This window comes from Saccopteryx bilineata, chromosome 1, assembly GCF_036850765.1.
Source record: "Saccopteryx bilineata isolate mSacBil1 chromosome 1, mSacBil1_pri_phased_curated, whole genome shotgun sequence".
In the NCBI taxonomy this organism is placed as follows: Eukaryota; Metazoa; Chordata; class Mammalia; order Chiroptera; family Emballonuridae; genus Saccopteryx; species Saccopteryx bilineata.
In genome coordinates this window covers 326,055,569-326,073,021 of record NC_089490.1, presented here as the reverse complement: position 1 = coordinate 326,073,021, position 17,453 = coordinate 326,055,569, and the positions used below count along the sequence as shown (strand labels likewise).

General features: G+C 47.6%; 1 protein-coding gene across 1 annotated transcript; it reads left to right on the top strand.

The window, feature by feature from the left end:
- Positions 1–8,425: 8,425 nt before the first annotated feature.
- IZUMO1R (IZUMO1 receptor, JUNO) lies at positions 8,426–11,317 on the top strand. Its single transcript, XM_066253677.1, has 5 exons — positions 8,426–8,561; positions 9,055–9,195; positions 9,928–10,135; positions 10,535–10,672; positions 10,817–11,317. Exons 2-5 carry the CDS (start codon positions 9,061–9,063, stop codon positions 11,083–11,085), a joined length of 750 nt encoding a protein of 249 aa, XP_066109774.1. The 5' UTR covers positions 8,426–8,561; positions 9,055–9,060; the 3' UTR covers positions 11,086–11,317.
- The last annotated feature ends 6,136 nt before the right edge of the window (positions 11,318–17,453 follow it).

Genomic DNA, 17,453 nt, shown 5'->3' with positions numbered 1-17,453 from the left:
TCACATGTAACACCTGTCCTGTGTACCAGTGGTCCCCAACCTTTTTTGAGCCACGGACCAGTATAATGTCAGAAAATATTTTCACAGACCATCCTTTAGGGTGGGATGGATAAATGTATCACGTGACCAAGACAAGCGTCGAGAGTGAGTCTTAGATGGCTGTAACAGAGGGAATCCGGTCATTTTTAAAAAAATAAAACATCGTTCAGACTTAAATATAAATAAAACGGAAATAATGTAAGTTATTTATTCTTTCTCTGCAGACCAGTACCAAATGGCCCTCGGACCAGTACTGGTCTGCAGCCCAGGGGTTGGGGACCACTGCTGTATACAACAAAAAAATATGCTAATTTATTCCCCTGAAGAGGATATTCTATCACATCATACAGTCATATAAAGTTAACTATTACTAATACATCTTACGTTAGATAATAAGGAAATAAGCCTGACCAGGTGGTGGCGCAGTGGATAGAGCATTGGGCTAGAAGCATGAGGACCCAGGTTAGAAATCCCTAGGTCACTGGCTTGAGCGTGGGATCATAGACATGAGCCCATGGTCACTGGCTTGAACTCAAAGGTCACTGGCTTAAAGCCCAAGGTCACTGTCTTGAGCAAGGGTTCACTGGCTCAGATGGAGCCCTCAGTCAAGGCATGTATGAGAAAGCAATCAATGAAAAACTAAAATGTTGCAACTATGATTCGATGCTTATCTCTCTCCCTTCCTGTTTGTCTGTCCCTGTCTGTTCCTCTAGCTCTCTCTGAAAAAAAAATAAAAAATATATATATATATAATAAGGAAATAAGACTTGAGCAAGTAAAGTGGGCTTATAATATCTATGCAGGGTTATTTGCTCATTCTTTCAGCAATTATTTGCATCAGTATAAACTATTGAACTAGATACAATCTTTTCCCTTGATTAGTAGACAAGACAGTGTGATGAGGTCTATCAAGGTTTGGTACAGGGCCTGGAAAAGAGTAATGCTTGAGAAAGCTTAGCTGATTTCCCCTTCCACCTGGAATGAGAACAGGACAGCTCTCAGAATAACCACAGTCATAGCCTATGTCTCCTCACCCCACCCAAAGGCACCCTTCATCCTGCAGTAGAAACAGCGCCAGGAAACTTCTTCCAGAGCCAAAGAAAGCACCATGCCAGGCAATTGAAGTATACAGAAAATGCCCACATTTCTGCAGATGGGTGCAGGTGCAGTCTTTGTCTTTAAAGACAATAAATACGGTAAGATAACTCAGTAGCTCTTTTTAAGCCCCAGTACCCATGGCAACCAGACATTCCACAGTCTTGGGTCAAAAAACAGTATCATCAACTCACCTGTGAGGAGATACTCATCAAGGTAAACTCTAGTTTTGTAAACTAGAGTCATTGAATATTCACAACCATTAACATTTTCCAGAGAATGAAGCCTTAAGCAAACATAAAACATTCAAGAGCTTCATATAACGTTATATCATATTGGTTTACAATAGAGATCACTGAAGAATCACAAGACTCTTTTTTTTTTTTTAATGGCAACTGCTCAATCATCGCATTGCCAGCAGGCAATTTGTCCACAGACTTGTGGAAAATGGATTTTTCTCTATCTTTTTATTTGTAGGCACAAGGGCATAAGGAGTCAAGTATTTGCCACCTGAAAGCTATTTACTTTCCACCACTTCCTATAAACTACAAAATGTTGTCAACCTTCCATCCCTTCTGTGGATTCTCTCAGACATTTTCCATGTAAGACAAAGACATAAAGACTTAAACAAATCTAGGAAGATGTACATTTATTTAGTGTATGAAATAAGAAATGATCCCATTCCATTCTTTAAACTTGAAATTGTGGACATGACTAAGAAACGCTTCACCAGCCACATTTGCCAAGGTCATGGTTAATAGAGCTGCAGGGAGTCAGCAGATGAGCTAAACAAGACCTTCCAGGCATAGCTCATCTAATAATAAATGAGAGGTGAATGAAGGATAGAAAAGCAATTTTTAAAAAGAGGTGGAAATCCACATGCCTGCACATCACAGACACGTAACACTCACACTCACTTTTGTGCGACTACACAAAAACTCTGAGGTTTCCCAAAATACTTCCTGGTATGCTTCTTAGTAAAAATGAGTCATAAGAGAGACTCATTCTTACCAAAAGAAAAAACAAAAATTCACTGTTCACTTAAGCACCCACTGGGAGACTGCCACGTACCAGGCACTGAAGTGACCACTGTGAAACCGACAGGCACAGTCCCTACTGGTCCAGGAGCTCAGTCGGCAGGCAGCTCCAGGAGAGGGTGGCGTCATGATAGAGGTAAGGCAAGGCTGTGAGAGCTCCAGGAGGGACACCCAACCTAGACTGGAGTCTCCTGGAATGTGGGCCACTCTAAACTGAGACATAAAAAATAAGGCGCCAGTAAAGGAAGGTACTAAGAGTGCTGAGAATAATGGGAAGGTCCTAGCTGGAGAGGAAAAGCATGTGTGAAGGTCTGGAGCAAGAGTGACCACAGAATGTTGGAAGAATTAAAGAGAGTTCAGGCTAGCTGGAGTTTGGGACCCTATCTCTTTCTCTTACCAAGTAGGATAGAATTATGTTTACAGTTCTGTGGCAGGTACAAGTCTGTAGGCAGGCATTCATAATGACAGGTGGTAGGTTCCATGACAGTAGCACATAAGACCCCAACAGAATGTCTCACTAATCCTTGGGGGACAAGGGGAGCATCCCTGAGAAGCCCGAGGGGTAAGCAGGAGCTCCCAGCCACAAAGGGTGAGCTATGAGAGAAGAGCCACCAAGAGGGACCAAGTAAGAAAGCAGGGCAGTGTGGACAAAAAAACAAATTTTTTTTTTAATAAATCAAGATGCAGCCACAAACTGTCCCCAACAAGCTCAGGGAAAGCCTGCACAGTGGCCTTGCGAATTTAGTGAGCTAAGGTAAACACATGATGGTATGAATCAAACCTTTCTAACTAAATGCAGTTTCTAGTAAGGAGTCATGTCCTAAGGAAGAACTTTCTCTAAACAAAGGTCAATGTTTGCTTTTACTCAAGCCTATCTGCTGCCTTTTGCATCTATGATAGTGCACCTGGTAACATGCCTTTGGAATGAAGGGTCATCTTCCCTCTCCATCCCGCCAGACATCCCACCAGACCAGAAGCCAATAGACTCCTCATTGTTACTGTTTTGTGAACCATTAGCCATTAACGGTCCTGTTTCTGCCTATGTAAACGTTTCAACAACATATACATTTTTACTCTTATCCAGTCTCAGAGATTTCCCTGCTTCGCTCTCTCTCCCTCGCCTCCCTAATCCATCACCAATCCATTTCATGTAACCCCCTTACATCTTCCCCTTTGATTCTAATGTATAAAATAACTGGTGAAACCGATATTTGCCAGAGCATTTTCTCAGTCCGTTGAGACTTTGCTTCCCAGCAATTGTCATCAGTTTGGCTCAAATAAACTCATAAAAATTCTAACAGATTTGGAAGGTTTTTTTTTTACGTTGACAGCAGTAACAGACATCAGAGTACTAAGGGCCTGCTGTGTAGATGAGAGAAAAGACGACTGATTGGGATGGAAGAGTACAGGGGGCCAGATTAAACATGGTCTGTGTGACGTGTGAAAGATTTGGGATTTATCTTAACCCATTTATGCCTCATGTTCCATTACTGGAATGGTAGTGATGTGGGAGCTATTCATATCCTACTGCTCAAGGCCATTGTGAGGTCTGATTTTACACACATCTGCCCCCTGCGGGAACGTGTTATCACGTGGTGCACAGAGTTAGTCACTGCTGCAGAGGCTGGCGTGCCGGGAGCTTGTCAAAAAAGAGATATGACTTTTGGGGAAAAATTTAAAGAACTGAATTTCAAGAATTTCAACCTCCAGCATAAATGGGATAAGCCTAGAAGGGTCATAATTACTGGAGTATCATAACCATCTTTGCCTTTTAAAAAAAGATCATTCTCAAAGAAAAGAACCCTACAGACCTGCTTTGCAATCTGGTTAATAATGTGCATGCTTAAACTGTGTAGGAGGAAGTATGCTGATGTCGGCAATTCACTTAGAAATGCCTGAAAAATAAGAAGATTGATGGATGGCTAGAGGGCTGGAGGGTTGGCTAGAGGTATAACAAATGAAACAATAAAATTGTAATGGTAAATCTAAGTGGTGGGAATAAGGGGGGGTCCACTGTAAAATTCTCTCAACTTACCTTATGTTTGAAATTTTTCATAATAAAATACTGGAAAATCAGACCATTCTGGCTGATGCTTGGATAAAATTGTAAAAAGGAGCAAGGTATCTGTTACATCCTGGGAGACAGGCCACAGCAGACACAAAGTGAATTTTATAAGTTTTATTGCAGACCTGCACAGGGACTGCAGGCAACCCATGCAAGGGAGCACTGCAGCCCCCCAAACCTGTGCAGGGATGCAGGTAACCCACACAGGGGAACACTGCAGCCCCCCAAACCTGCACAGGGACTGCAGGCAACCCACGCCTCCAAAGAGACTGGAGCACTGCAGCCCCCCAAACCTACGCAGGGTCTGCAGGCAACCCACACAGGGGAACACTGCAGCCCCCCAAACCTGCACAGGGACTGCAGGCAACCCACGCCTCCAAAGAGACTGGAGCACTGCAGCCCCCCAAACCTACGCAGGGTCTGCAGGCAACCCACATCTCCGAAGAGACTGGAGCACTGCAGCCACGAGCTTCTAAAATGGCTCCTTTTTATAGGGTGGCTATCTAGGATGAGCAAGCATCATACAGAAGCTGATGTGGCTGTTAGTCATTGGCTAGGGAGGTCGTGCGCAGTTACGGGGGGGGGGGGTATTACTCAGTGGAGAATTTCAAACATAAACTTCTGATAAGGGTCTCTGACTCAATGCAGGATGTTGCTGAACTCTTTGTTCTCAGTGTCACAGGGACCTTGTACACTCTTGGCAGCCCCAGCATGTCAGTACTCCCTGAATCTAACAGTATCCAGGTAGGAATTTGTTGCACTAATTAAGGCAAGAGATGATTATGGTCTAGAGAGCAGGAGGAGAAAGAGGGATTGTAAAGCCAGTATCCACGGCCATCATCACAGCTGCCTGGCCCATGCAGGTTCGCATTGGATTCGGACTGATGGTAATGAAGCAACGGAGCCAAGAACTGGTGGGCCATCATCTTTAGTCCTAGCTTGCACCCGGCGGGCAAGTAAAAACACACACTGGGCTTCAAAACCCACTCATTCAGTGCTCACAAAGCTACTGACTTATCCGAGTTTCCTAGAATCAAAAGTTTCTAGCTCACCAGACTTATTCACCTCTGTTCCCCATCTCCTTCCTTCTCCCTGCACAAACTCTGCACAAACTGGCCTCTCACTCAGCACTCACCATCTTGGCTGCTTCTCCTGGTCTCCCCCATGTGGCCTCTCTGCTCTCTGCTGTCTCCTCTAATGATAATCTCAGGAACCGAGAGAAAGTAAGCTCCTGGTCTGCCTCACTTTATAGTGTAGAAATCAAAACCTTTAATCCAATATACAAAATAGGGAAGTGTCAAATACAAAGTCACTTATCTGAGGCATGATGGGATTGCACCACCCACATCAAAAAGGGTGGGAAAGGCTTAGTCCTAAAACCAAGCCCCAGCTACAAGGATCCTGCCTGCCCACAGCCCGCCCCCAACACACATTAATATCACCTGGGTGACGGCCTCCACGTGGGCAGCGCCATCTTTAACAAAGTGAGCATAATATATTTTATCTGCCCAATAAGGATAAAAGAATTTGAATTAAAGAGGTATTTATAAAGTTAAATCAACTGCTTTGGTGATGGGATGGATAGGCATGGAATACTCCTGTTTTACCTGCTCTCAATACAAACCAATTATGAGTCAAGACATGGATGGTCAATAGATTTCTGGATGAGAAGAACTCATATGACCCGCTCAAACCTCTGAATCGCCATGTCCCCTCCAGCAGGGCTCCAATTGCAGATTTTTACCAGGAGATTCCTGGCACGTGTTCTTTGCTTTTTCAGTCTGTTCTCATCCTCAGTGGGCTCCAGCACTGGGGATGTGCAGGGGAGAGCTAGAGAGCTCTCCCCTGTGCATGGTGGTCCCAAACCAGAGAGGCTGGGCTGCTGCTTCTGCTGCTCCGCCTACCTCCGCTCTCCCCCAGAAACCTCGGACACTGCCCTCGCTCTGCTCTTGACCATTTAAGTGTTCTGTTTTGCTTTTTAGGACAAAATTGTTTGAGATTAGCAGCTTCAAATGGCTTCATCCACAGCCAGCCTTCACTTGTCTGCTTTCAGCCAGAAAACAGATTTCTCTGCGAGAGAGGGCCTCTCTTGGGAGATGTCAGTCACCCTGATGGCAGCTGAGAGGCAGCCTCCATATTCCCCCCACCCTCCCCGCCAAGTGTGCTGGCTGGAATTTTAGCTCATTTCTTACAGCCTTGTCTGAGAGACCATTAGCCACCCTCACCCTTCTCCCCTCCACGTGAAGAACCTTTTCCAAAGCACCTGTTTTCCATTTCAGCAATTACTTTGCACTTCTTTCTGGGTTCTTGTCCCTGGCACATCCACAGCCACCTGAAACCTAACGTTAAACCCAAGCTCTCTTACCTCCTGGGTACAGTGGACCCTTAAACAACACAGGTTTGGACTGCCCAGGTCCGCTTCTACACAGGTTTCATTCTATAAATATAGTCAGTCCTTCCTATCCTGGGTTTTACCTCCACAGATTCAACCAACCACAGATCAAAAACAGTATTTTCCCATTCCCAAACACACATGGTAAGATTGTTTTCCATTCATGGTGGGTTAAATCTGAGGATGTGAAGGGCTAATAGTAGTTAAATTTGGGGGAAGTCAAAGTTATATGTGGATTTTTGACTGGGTGGGGGAGTGTGGTGTCTGCTCCCTTAACCAGCCTCATATTGTCCAAAGGTCTACTATGTTTGTGAGGACTTAAACAGGACGTAAAAGCCATCGGCACTTAGCACCAGACTCTAACGTGGAGAGTCCTAACTCTGTGTAAGGCAAGCACATGGGAGCCTGGGCTGGTAACTAGCACTCTTTCCAAATAAAGCCAACACCTGCTTCCCAACATTCAATATGATTATATTGATAGCATTTGACTTTATTTTAAAACAGACTGCCCTTGAGACCCAGAGAGCATCCACCTTTCCGTCCTGGAGCTCTCCCCTCACCTGGTTCTTATGCATCAGATGTGCAGTCATGTTGAACTGTGTTCAGATACCAGCTCTGCCCCGTCTCAGCTGAGCTTTGGTTTTCCCACACACAGTCAGAGGCAGATTTAAAGGGGGGCGTACCAGGCATGCGCTCTGGGCCCCAACTTCCAAAGGGCCCCGCAAAACCCCAACTTTACACTTTTTCTAATAACACCAAGCTTGGTTTCATTTGTATAATTTTAACATTAATAGTACATAATATTTTTATTTATTTAAAAATATTTTTATTTTTCCTGTCTTTTTTTTCAAGGGGCCCAATATTTTCTCCCGTGCCTGGGGCCTCAACTGACCTTAATCCGCCTCTGCCCACAGTTAAAACGGGGTGGGGGCATACACTTTAGGGGTGCTTGTAAGAAATAAACCAGACCATATACAATAACGTCATAGATAGGTCCTTGGAAACTGACATCAGAAATACGATGTATCAGGAAACCAGTTTCACCATAGGCAAATTGATATAAACCAGAGTGAAGTTCTGACAACATCTCATGGACGTTATAAGGAAACAATGTTGAATGAAAGATTATTTGGTGACCTGCTGTATTTCACAGGACAGTGGGCCTCGCACACTGAGGAAGACCGTTATGTGGGTTGTGGAGGGACTTTTTTGGTTTTGTTTGTTTTGGTTTTGGTCGTACATTTAGATTCTTGGGTCCCCAAAGCTCCACTTTATCTCTGCATCTCTGTGCTGCGTGGTCAGCGCCCCAGCACGAACCTTAGCTCCTGGGACTGAGAGCAGTCACCGTTCCTGTCACAGCCCAGGTGGGCCATCCCAGGTAACCGTGCTGATGGAGGGCAGGGAGAGCTGTGGACCAAGGCTGAGCAACAAGGCTTCAGAGGAAAAAAGGCAGGAATGAAAATCATTAAGACTTACTCTACTCTATGCCAGGCGTGACACCAAGTTATTTTCCTGAGCTTTCTCTTTTTTCTTTTTTCCCAACAACCCCATGATAACAGCCCCCTTTACAGATGTGGAAACTAACACTTAAGAGAGCTTAAGTCATGTTCTCAAGGGCACCCAGCCAGCAAGGAGCAGAGCAGAGAGCGGAACTCGGCAGCTGACTGCAGAGCCCAGGCTCCCACCCATTGCGGGGCCTCTGTTTCCCTGAAAAAGCAGAACCCTCTCTCAGACGCTCGGGCTCCAGCCACAGGAGGCCCCTACACTTGGGTAAAATGGATGCTGTTTAACCGGAGTCACCTGGAGTCCCCATCCACACCTGGACCTGGGAGGCACCGGCGTGGGTGATAAGTGGGCCTATCAACTGATTGATCACAGAGTTTCTCAGCCTCACAATCTCTGGAGGTGGTGGGGAGCGGCTCCTGCTTTGAAAGTAAGTATGAAAAAAACACCAGTAGGGCCCACATCTTTCCTATTTTTACCTGACATCCTTCGTTCTTTAAAAATACTCTGTGCTTGAAACGGGTGCTGAGGAGAGAGAGCAGCCTTTGATTTGGGCCCAGACGGTGGGGCTGGGGTCTTCACCACAGATACGTATTTGAGTTTCTAAACTCAGGTTAGGCCAGTGGTTTTCAGTTTCACTGTGCTGGCTCCACAACCGGTTCCTTTCCCTTGGGGCCAGTCTCTTCCTCTCTGTGGTCTTCTGCTTCTGCATCTGTACAGTTGTTGAGGGTGGATAGCAGACCTCGAAGGTTTATTCTACCTGCCCTGACATTTTATGACACTGCCTCAGATAGAGGTCCTAGGAGCAGCCAGAGCATCATGGTCATGAGAGCCTGGGAGCTCCTCCTCACTCCCCGGGGCGGTGGGGAGGCTGGCACACAGGTCCTCCCTGTCTCCTGAGCAGGTGGGGCTCCTGTCTGCAGGCAGCCATGCAGTGGTGGCAGCTCTTGTTATGGCTGTGGAGAGTCACGCCCATCTGGGCCGGGGATAAGCCGCTGGGTGTCTGCATGAGGGCCAAGCACCACAAACGAGAGCCCGGCCCAGAAGACCAGCTCTACGAGGAGGTACGGCGGCCAGGCCTGGTCCAGGGGTGGAAGGCGGGCTGCTTTGGCAAATCAGGAAAGGGACGCAAGTGCCAGGATGGTTTCTGAACCCTCATCGACCCTGACTGACTTGGTTCCTTTGGTTGGAATTTAAGCAAAGCTCACCGGAGGGCACCATGACCTTTGGAGACCATGATTGCTGCATGACTCAAAGTTCCTGTCTCTGAGCTGCCCTGCCACTTGGGGAGCAGAAGCAGACAGTGTTCCCAGAGGCCCATCATTGGCTCAGTGTAGATTCAAGCAAACACAGTCCTCTTTCTCTAGCTTTCCTACCGATAGGCCCTGTGGAAACCTCTGACTGAAGTGACTCCCCCCCCAAGCTCCCACAGGCTCAGGGACACGGGAGGAGTGGCAGAGCCGGATCTACCTGGCATTCACTGAGCCCTTCTTGGCAGTGGTGTCCTCCCACTCAGTGCACTGCACGTTCCCCTGGGTCCCTCTGCTGCCCCTCAGGAGCTGGGGCCCTGGAAGTCTTATTTCTAGGGGACAGTGGCAGCCTGTGGCAGGGAGGTTAGTGTGCAGGTGTCCCTGGGAACAATCACTGAAAAATTATGAGCATTCCTTCTATAAGGGGGTACTGGACTAAAGGTCCCCTTCTCGGGGACATTTTTCCTTTCTATGCTAGATACTCATCAGCCCCCAGCCTCCTACCCCTACCACCACCAATACCTCTGCTTCTCCCTCCACCTTCAGTGCATCCCCTGGCAGGACAACGCCTGCTGCACGGCCAACACAAGCTGGAACGCCCACCGGGATGCGTCCCTGCTGCACAACTTCAGCCTGAATCACTGTGGACTGATGATGCCAGACTGTCAGAAGCACTTCATCCAGGCCATCTGCTTCTACGAGTGCTCCCCAAACCTGGGGCCCTGGATCCAGCAGGTGGGAAGACGGAGCTGGGGAGGCGGGAGGCACATCTGTGCAATGCCTGTTACTAAGAGCCTGAATTCCAAGATCCCAGCAGGAACGGGAAATGCTGTCCCCCTATGGACAAGGGTAGTCAGAGGCCACTGTTGGGGGAATGAATGGGGAGACAGCCGCCTGTGGAGAATGGCCCCGGTGGGATACTAGTCAGATGATAACGGGGGTGAGGGTCTGTTTGAATCCTGTCTTCTGTATGTAGGAGCAGAAGCTGTGTAGCCTGGGACAAACTATTTAATCTCTTAGCCCCATTGTTCTCATTAGAGACACCATCAGAGAATATGTTCAGATGGTACCTGGCACAATAGTGCCATTGTAGCTGCTGACAGTCTTCCAACTTTCAACTATTCATCTCTTGTCTCTGGCTATCCATGCGCCCAGGTGGCCCCATGTGAGCAGGAAGAGCGAATTTTGGATGCCCCCCTATGCCAAGAGGACTGTGACCAGTGGTGGGCAGACTGCCTCACATCCTACACCTGCAAATCCAACTGGCATGGCGGCTGGGACTGGAGTCGGGGTGAGTGGTGCCTGACAGAGCCTGGGCAGAAGCCGCCTGGGAGCCCCCCCAGGAAGGTGCCAGCTTTGCTCCCCCAAGGCAAATGATGGGGATGTGAGGTTGGGGGAAGTGAGAGGTAAGGTGTCCATGCCTTAATCCCTGCAGGGAAGAGCCGCTGTCCTGCAGGGGCCCGCTGTCATCCCTTCCGCCATTACTTTCCCACCCCAGCTGACTTGTGTGAGAAGATCTGGAGCAACTCCTTCAAGGCGAGCCCTGAGTGCAGGAACAGCGGGCGGTGTCTGCAGAAGTGGTTCCAGCCGTCTCAGGGCAACCCCAATGTGGCTGTGGCCCACCTCTTTGCTAGCCCTGCTCCGTCCTGGGAACTCGCCTGCACTCTCCTGGCTGCCTGTCTGTTCCTGTCGCTTCTTTCCTGAGAGCCCTTCTCCTCCCACCCAGACTCCTGCACTCCCCGGACTCCTGCACTGCCCGGTCCCTCCAGAGAGAGAGAGAGAGAGACACACACACACACACACACACACACACACACACACACAGGCTGGAGGATTGGTGGGCACTGAGCCTGCAGGAGCTGGTGCTGAGCCTTGCACATTTAGTTCTAGACCCTTCCGCTGCCCTGCTCTGCTTGTCCCTGCCTGGCAGGCAGCCACACGGTCACTCACCCCATCCTGCCTTTAAGGCTGGTCATGGGCCTCTCATGTGGGACTCCAGGCCCTTCTCAACCAGTGAACACCACCCCTTTCCCCAGCAGAGCTGATGGTGACAGCCCCGACCTCCCCCCCCCACGATGGTGCCTCCCCTAAGACAGTGGTTGAGTCTTCCTCTCTCTGTGACCCGTTCTGTCCTAGCTCCTCTGTCAGGAAGTCAAGCTGCACAGAGAGCGGCCGGTCTGCTGCCGCACTGCAGTCTCAGTTGTTGTCACCGACTTAATAATGATGAACTTCTTTCACACAGACCGGGCCCTCTCACTGTACCCTTACACTTCTCCGGTGGGAGTACGGTCAACACCCCCTTTTTCTCAATAAGTGACATGCTGTACAAAGACCTAACAGCAGGGCGAGGATGGGGCCACCCAGACCGCCAGCTTTGTTTTGGACACCACGATGGAAGCAGCTGCATTCGTTGCTTCAGCTTTCCCTCTTCCTCGGAACCCCGGAACCCCAGCGCGGCCTGGAATCTGGAAGCCTGAGTTCTGATCAGCTCAGCACTTTCTATAGGACTGTGGGCAAGCCCTCTACTCTTCCTACTGTCCCGGCTCTTCTCTCTCTGCTGAGAAGAATGAGGTAATTGGACCAGAAGATTTTAACTTACAAAAAGGAAATGGGAGAAGCCAGTGCCGCTGTTTGTTGGAAAATAGTCTGCACATCCCAGGTAGTGCTGTGTCCTGAAGAACAAGACAGGAGAGTCGGATCCAAGCCTGAGAAGGAGCCCGAGGTGGCCTCCACGTCCCTCCTGTACCTGGACTGGCCCCTGGCTGTCCACTCAGAACTTTCAGAGCCTAGAGCCCAGTAGCTTCCCGGCACAAATGGTGCCTTCCCTTGAGCCTTTTCTTGGACAAAGAGAGGCATCTAACAATTCCTCTCATCCTTGCTAGACACCAGCAAGCCCTGCTTCAGTTGAACTCCACCTCCATTCCTCCATGCTCACCTTGAACATGCGTCTTCATCGAGCAAGCCCTGTTAGAGAGAGGGCACTCGATTTCTAAAACCAACAGAAGAGTGTCCTTTCCAAACAAGGGGCTTAGAGTCTGGAGTAGGAGACAGACAGCAGTGGCGACAAGGCACTTCTCTGGAAGTCTGCAAGAACAAGGGGTGGGGGTCCTGGGAAAACCTCGCAGAGGGGGTGAGGCTAAAGCTCCATGAAAGAAGGGTCACTTCATCGAGAACAGAAAGAAAAAAAAAAACAAAACTGAGTCCCCAAGGCATGAAATATATGAAGCAGGACCCTTTATTGCTCTTAATAGTGGCTTCAAAAACACGTAACATTTAAGAATTGAGGACTGGATGAAGTATCTGTCTGAAGGTGTGTGCTTGGTAATAAAGCTGACAGTTTAATCACTTGTTTTTTTGTTTTATTTAGTATTCTTGGGTATAAATATTTTTAAAAATTGTCAAAATAGGGTTAAAATGGAGACAAAAAAGAAAAAAAGACTAGTTCTGGGAGCCCAAGTAACTGTCACTATTTTTTGACCACTTACTCTGCATCTGGGCCTCTGCGAAACACCTAATGTGCATTAGCTCATGTGAGCCTCACAAAAGCCTTGAGAGATACTCGTACCCCCATTTCTCAAAACAGGACAGAAACGTATGTAGGTTTGAAACCAAGTAAGTCTGACCCCACAGTCCCTGCTTATAAGGCTTACACCAAACTCCTGGTAAGTCACTGCACGGTGCTGGCGCAAACATGGGGAGGGCCCAGGGGAGGAGGTGGGCTCACAGCTGGCCATCGTCGGGAGAGAGAATGAGCTGTCTCCCCGTAGTAGTTGGGAGGAGTGATGGATTTTAAGTAGTAGAATGCAACTGTCAGATTTTCACTTAAATTATTTTTTCAATTAGAGTGATCCATGCACATGATTTAAATACTTATGTCAAAGGCTAACACCTAGAGACAGAGCCCCAGCTGGTCAGCTTCTCATTTCCCAAGGCCCCTGCCCAGAGGCACCCAATTCTAACCATTTCCAGATTTAGCTATGCAAAAGGTGGCTTATCTTTTTTTTTTCTGCCACACATTCAGGCTGTTCCCCGCCCGGCTCAGTGCTGGTAGAGTTCCTCAACACAATCTTCTAATCTTTTTAATTTTGGAAATCCACTTTTAATTTCCAGGAGACTTTATTTTTTATTACCTTGTTCTTCATAGCCTGTTGTTTTCAGTTTTATGGATGTAATATCTTCCCAAAGCTCACAGAAGATCTAATTGGAATATTTTTAAAGCTGGTTTCTAGTCTCTGAATGACCTGTTTCCTCCAAGGTCAATCTATTCTGTTTATCTTGATCTTCTCCTGTGTACTGCAGGCTTTCTCTGTGTATTGTGACTTTGGCCCGGTGTCCATATGTAAGAGTGAAGGGTGGGTTGATTTTTCTGTTTTGTTGCTCTGGGGGTCCTCCATGGACATATATGTGGGTCTTCTCGCCCCTGACTAGCAAAGCTGATGGAGAGTTCTGGGTACACATGGAGGGCTTGTTGACTAAAAGGCTTTGCTTTAGGGTGTAGAAATAAGTGAAGACCAAATAGGAATAAGCAAAGGCTATTCATTCAAGAGCTTTCCACCATTATTCTTGTTTGGCAGAGTCTCAAAGGCAGGCTGAGTAGGAGGAAGATTTTTTTTTTTTTTTTTTTTGTATTCTTCAGAAGTGAGAAGTGAGGGAGAGGCAGACAGACTCCCACATGCACCCGACCGGGATCCACCCGGCATGCCCACCAGGGGGCGATGCTCTGCCCATCTAGGGTGTTGCTCCACTGCAATCGGAGCCATTCTAGTGCTGAGGAGGGGTGGAGAAGCAGATGGGTGCTTTGCCTGTGTGCCCTGGCTGGGAATCAAACCTGGGACTTCCACACACCTAGCCGATGCTCTACTGTGAGCCAACCAGCCAAGGCTGGGAGAGCTTCTTTTGTGAAGCTATTATTGCCCTATAAAGCTGTCGGTGGGCTGACCAGAATCCGGGCAACCTATGTGATTGGTTAGAGGTGCATACTTGGCTTTCTCTGGGTGGTCCTCAATTGGAAGCAGGGATTAAAAATCAGGGAAGCTATCAGTTATTAATCAAGTCCTGGTTGGGCTAATTGTTAGAGAAATTATTGTTTGGCTTCCTGGGCTGGTTGTTATATAGATGGTAGTCTAATTTCCTATAAGTCTGGCTTATAGATAACAAACTGGCTTTCTGGGCTTATTACTGCAGATAATATGTTGGAATTCTGTTTCTATATACATCTGGCCATTGTCCACTTGTATACATAGTCTATCAAAACAGAGTTGGCAGGAGCTGTATTAGAGTGCAGACCCCTCAAATGTGGAACAAGTTAGATTCTCTCTTGGGGGCTAACACCACGTGTTTCAACACATGTGAAACTAACACTATGGAGAATTTAATTTTTTTAGAGAAGACCTCTTCCAAGTTCCCTCTACCGCAGAGGTTAAGTTGGGTTGCCTGAGCTCTGAATGGGGGTAGAGGAGATGGGGGAAAGCACGTGTAGATTTTATGTTTCTGTCTTCCGTGCCTCTAACGCTGAGCCTTTTCCACTGCCGCTGCCTCCGCCCCTGCCTCTGGCCACTGCTGCTCCCTTTAGTGTGCTTTTATCTGCTTTCCATCTTCTTAATATTTGTTGAAATTTCTTGCTTGCAGGTGTTTTTCTTCACAATCTTTTAGTAAAAGAACACTTAGAAACAATATATATCCATATATATCCAAAAACTGACATATAACCAAAACATATTGGCCTGACCAGGTGGTAGCACAGTGGATAGAGCATCAATCTAGGACACTAAAGACCCAGGTTGGAAACCCCAAAGTCACCAGCTTAAGCACAGGCTCACCAGCTGGAGTGCAGGGTTGTCGGCTATAGTGTGGTATCATAGACGTGCCCCCACGGTCACTGGCTTGAGCCCAAAGGTTTCTGGCTTGAAGTCCAAGGTCACTGGCTTGGCTGGAACCCCCCAGTCAAGGCATATACGAGAGAGCAATCAATGAACAACTAAGATGGCGGGAACTACAAGTCGACACCTCTCACCTCTCTCCCTTCCTCTCTCTCTCTCTCTCTCTCACACACACACACACTATAAAACAAATATTTTGGTGGAATCCCAGGTATCCAGTCTACCTTGAGTAACTAGCAGCTGCAGATTTTTAAAAAGATGTCATTTTTATGTAAAGAACAGATTAAAAGAGGGCCAAACTGAAGACTCAGGCCAAAGACAATGTGTAGGACGAATTTGCAGGAGAGGAATATAGAAATGCAGGTGATAGAAACCTAATTGTGAGAAATCCTCTAGGAGAAACTAAGTCAGACTATAGGAGAGACAGTAGACCAGACAGGGGCAGATTCAGGAATGATTAAGAAGATAGAGCCCATGGAATCTTAGACCATACTTCTGTATCCACTGCCACAAAATATAGTAAGTCCTTGCATAACGTCATCTATAGATTTTTGGACTGTGACCGTAAGCCAAAAGATTGATAGCAAAAGGAGGTTTACCCTAGGCTGATAGAAACAAGAGTTAAGTTCCTACCACATACTCTGGTCACAAAACATCACCAAACTTTACAACGAATACCCAAAACACTTATATTAAACAGTGAAAGAAATGTGAGCTATACATACATTTAAGAAAGATTTATAAAAAACAAGATCATTATTTTCCAAACCCACTTATCCCACTTCAGGGTGAAGAATGGCCAGAGCTTATATGGCAGCTCAAGGCACCAGGACAGAACCCACGTGGACAGGACGCCCTCCATCACAGGGTGCGCTCACACCCACACGAGCTCACTCAGGCCGGGATGACGGATACACACTGACTCACCTGAGGGGCATGTGTTTGGAATATGAGAGGAAACAAGGGTCCTCAGAGAAATCCATGCAGACAGTGGCCCTGGTGTGAATTCTTTTTCTCATCAACATTATAACAAACTTGAAAGAAACAACATTATTTGAAGATCTGCTGTAAGCATCAGATAAGTATGGGAGAGAGAGAACAATCGCAAAAGAAACAACCATCTCGGATAACTCAGCTCTGAAGCTCCCGTTTGGAAGAGGCACTTTGCCCAGCCTACGGTTGGGAGGCCGCGGTTGGAGGGGAGACCGCGGAGGGTATTCCTTCTCTTGGATGCAGCCCAGGCACTTTTCCCCTATGGGAACATCAAGCCCTGCTCATGTCCTTCCTCGGAGAATGCTGGAAAGTCCTGGGTAGCAAGTAAACAAGAAAATCAAAATAGTCCTTTTTTGTATGCATCCCTTACTTTGGCACCCCTTTCGGAGTCACTTTCTTCAGCCAGCCTGAGGTCAGCAGTTGCCACAGCCTAACCTCATGCAGCCGGAGCTTGCTCTCAGACCGCCTCTGCCGCCAGAGAACCCGGTGCTGGGCGCTCCTCCCACTCTCCTTCTCCGCGTTCCGGCCCACTCCTTTCCCAGCCCCCTCTCCACCCACTCCCTCCACAGAAATGACTGCTTCCTTTGGTCCCACTGCTTCCCCACTGTCCCACTGCTTTTGCTGTGGGAGACCCAGTTTGGGAAATTATTTTGGTGTCTAGGGCTGGTGTCTTTTACATTGGCTCATATTCCCCAACTCCAGCCCTTGTGGCCGCTTGACTGCCCAGTCTTTTCTTGCATTTCACCGGGGCAGTATTCCTGCCAACACAACCAATCACAAGTTTCTCATTTTCAATCCTTCCCTTTGTTCTGTTCACATCCTCCTCAGATGAACCCTCCTACAGAACCAGAAATCTCCTTTAGTATTGCTTTTGCCACAAATTAACCGAAGGAGCGGCTGATGATGGGCTGAGATGCTGGTGGGATATCAGCAGGAGATTGTGACACCTTAGGACAAGCGGTGCAGGCCACCAGCCATGAAAACTGAGTACATCCAGTACATGGCTGGAGGAAAAAATATAAACAACTGTTAGAAATGTAGCAATATTTTCCACTGAACTCTATGTACCCAGATCAAGGAAGCCCCTACCCTAGAGACTTAGCCAAGAATGAGGTCAGCTAACCACACCCCTCCCGCCCTTGTAAATGCTGCTTGCTTGCTCAGCCTAGATAGCCACCCTATAAAATGGAGCCATTTTAG

Bases quoted from the DNA above. Each gene is read 5' to 3' on its own strand.
- IZUMO1R (XM_066253677.1), top strand. From the start codon at position 9,061: ATGCAGTGGTGGCAGCTCTTGTTATGGCTGTGGAGAGTCACGCCCATC. The intron at 9,196-9,927 runs GTACGGCGGCCA...CTCCACCTTCAG, and splicing joins AAGACCAGCTCTACGAGGAG to TGCATCCCCTGGCAGGACAA. The intron at 10,136-10,534 runs GAGGCGGGAGGC...ATCCATGCGCCC, and splicing joins GGTGGGAAGACGGAGCTGGG to AGGTGGCCCCATGTGAGCAG.